The following is a 2,453-nucleotide window of genomic DNA, read 5'->3' as shown; positions in this document are numbered from 1 at the left end:
CTCAGAGACTCCAGCCGCGGAGAGGCGCCTCCGGGACTGTTGTGAAAAACACATTCTCAAGACGGTCGAGACGGCTTCCTCGCCCATTTCCGGGCCCCAGGTTTTTAAAATGAAGCACTAACGGCGCTGGGAGCTTCGGCTGTGTCTCCCCACCCCGGGTCCCTCCCGGCCTCCCCGACCTGGGGCAGCGGGGTCTCCGCACCCGGGGCGGACTCACCGTGGTGGGTCGGCGGGTACCTCTGCACCGTGGCCCTCACCGAGTTTCCGTAGTAGGACGGGACGTGGTTGCCTTGACCGTCGATGTTAAAAAGTACATCCACCTCCTCGGGCAGGGGGTACTGCGCTGGGTCCATGTAGGAGTGGCTGAGGCCCGGGTGGTGCGTGTCTGGGTGCTGCCCGTTGAGGACCGCAGGGTGGTGGTGGCTCACCCAGCGCGGCTGGTCTGCCGTCACCTCCATGGCCCCGGCTGCGCTCGCGCCCTCTCGCCGGGCCCGGAACCCGCGGGTGGAGAGGGAGGGCGATCGGTCTGGGCGGTCAGGGGGTGGGGGCTCCGAGGATCTGCAGGTGAGCTTGCCGTCGGAGGAGCAGGACTCGTTTAATGATTTGTTTTCAGTATGGGAATGGGAAAGGTGGGAAGGAAAGATGAGCAAATAGGAATGGCCCCGGCTGCGCTCGCGCCCTCTCGCCGGGCCCGGAACCCGCGGGTGGAGAGGGAGGGCGATCGGTCTGGGCGGTCAGGGGGTGGGGGCTCCGAGGATCTGCAGGTGAGCTTGCCGTCGGAGGAGCAGGACTCGTTTAATGATTTGTTTTCAGTATGGGAATGGGAAAGGTGGGAAGGAAAGATGAGCAAATGAGATTTTTTTTAAAAAAAAATCTTTTGAGTGGTAGTTTAGCAAAGAGAAGAGGAAGAAAAAAAGAAATTAAAAAAAAACAGGTACAGAGGATAAAGGGGCCCCAAACTGCAAAGGGGGGCGAGGACAGCTGGAATTCTGCAAGTGAGGCTCTTCTCCAGCGGCTCCAAGGCGGAGGCCCTCCTCGAGTCACCTGCAAAAGAGAGAAGGGGAGACCTGGGTGAGCTCCGAAGTTCTTTGGCACCTGAGTTTATGAAGTGGCACCACCTGCCCTCGAGCCGCCGGCCCGCGCCCCGGGACACGCACACACACGCGCACACGCGCGCACCTCCTACAGAGCTGGGAACACCCGGACGCAGCCCAGGAGGGAAAGACTCCCAATGGACATCCCCGCAGCCTGGCTCTCCCGGGAGCCCAGGAGCCCGGGACTGGCTGAGCCCTTCCAACTCGGACGACACTCCCTCCCTCCGGGGGACACCGGTCCCAAGGAACTTTCTTCCAGCCTCTAGAAACTCTCCAAAACAGGAGGGTTGCGTTTTAAATGTTGTACAGTTTTCCCAAATGCAGAGAGGGGGGAAATCAAACTTAAATAAATAAATAAATAAAAGTCGCCGGTACCAACCTGGTTAGCGAGGAGCAGAGAGGAGGAGGAGGCGTGTGACCTGGAGCAGAGAGTGCTCCGTCAGATTGCGTGGCTTGCTCTGTCTTGCGCTCTCCCCGTCTCTCTCTCTTTTCCTCTCTCCCTCTCTCAGTATTTTTTTTTTTTTTACAGGGAATGCATTCTTTCTGAAAGTATCAAGACGGCGCCAGGCAGCTCAGTGTTCGCAGACAGCTGTGGCGCGACGCAACTTAAGGAGGTTCTAGTGTCATCTGCGAGAGAGGGAGGAGCCTGGCGCTGGCGAGGAGGGGACAGCCTCCCCCGCGCAAGGAAACTGCAACCCAAACCCGCTCCGGGGCTTCACCCCCAGCCCCTCCTCTCGCTCTGGCCCTTTAAATGTGGCTCCAGCTCCTGCCAATTCTTTCCGGCTGGGTGGACTATTCCTTGCCGGAGAAACCGGCCTGTTCCATTCATAAACTTAATTTCTACAGGCAGAGTTGCTTTTTCAGACTTTTTAAGTGAGCAATTTTTTTATTATTATTCATTCTGGGGCGTATTGAGAAGTTCATTGACTTGGTGCTATGAGCATGTAAAACTGATCAGAAAAAAACAAAATTAACGTCCAAGTACTTTGAGATTTGCCTCTGGAGAGAAATGTCTGCGAGTTGAGAAATCGGGCATGAGAAATATGCCTTTGATTGAAACTCCGCGTTACTTTTGGAGTCGTTGTCAATACGTTCCCTGGCCTTTGGAGTTCACAAGCCTCGCGAAGGTTTCAGCTGTTGCAGCTGTCCTTTTCAGACCCAATATTTGTAATCGAACTGTGCTTTTGACTTCAGTGGCTAAAGTGGATGGGATGGATGAAAAGGAAAGAGGAAGACTCCAAATAGTTCCAACTGCAGTGAGGGACTGGAAAGGCGGGACTCGGGTCTTCACTCCAGTGACCCAACTTTTCCTGACTTACTCCGATTCCAGCGTATTTCCCCAGCCTCCTTCAGCGGCCG

General features: G+C 56.0%; 1 protein-coding gene and 1 long non-coding RNA gene across 3 annotated transcripts in view; both read right to left on the bottom strand.

The window, feature by feature from the left end:
- GATA3 (GATA binding protein 3) overlaps nt 1–656 on the bottom strand; it is an 18,800-nt gene extending 18,144 nt beyond the window's left edge. Inside the window, exon 1 of one of the 2 annotated variants that reach the window (XM_014532597.1) lies at nt 218–656. In XM_014532597.1, the coding sequence (XP_014388083.1) occupies nt 218–458 (241 nt within the window). In that variant the 5' untranslated portion in view covers nt 459–656. The remainder of the gene's footprint in view (nt 1–217) is intronic. The other variant, XM_014532596.1, reaches the window with a different exon arrangement.
- Nucleotides 657–924: 268 nt separating this feature from the next.
- LOC106724598 lies at nt 925–1,812 on the bottom strand. Its single transcript, XR_001360445.1, has 2 exons — nt 1,474–1,812; nt 925–1,044 (listed from the first exon to the last, which is right to left on the bottom strand). It is a non-coding gene; the product is annotated as an uncharacterized LOC106724598 (long non-coding RNA).
- Nucleotides 1,813–2,453: the final 641 nt, after the last annotated feature.

Source organism: Myotis brandtii, unplaced genomic scaffold (genome assembly GCF_000412655.1).
Source record: "Myotis brandtii unplaced genomic scaffold, ASM41265v1 scaffold9, whole genome shotgun sequence".
Classification (NCBI taxonomy): Eukaryota; Metazoa; Chordata; class Mammalia; order Chiroptera; family Vespertilionidae; genus Myotis; species Myotis brandtii.
The sequence above is the reverse complement of the archived record's forward strand: the minus strand, read 5'-3'. Positions and strand labels throughout refer to the sequence as shown.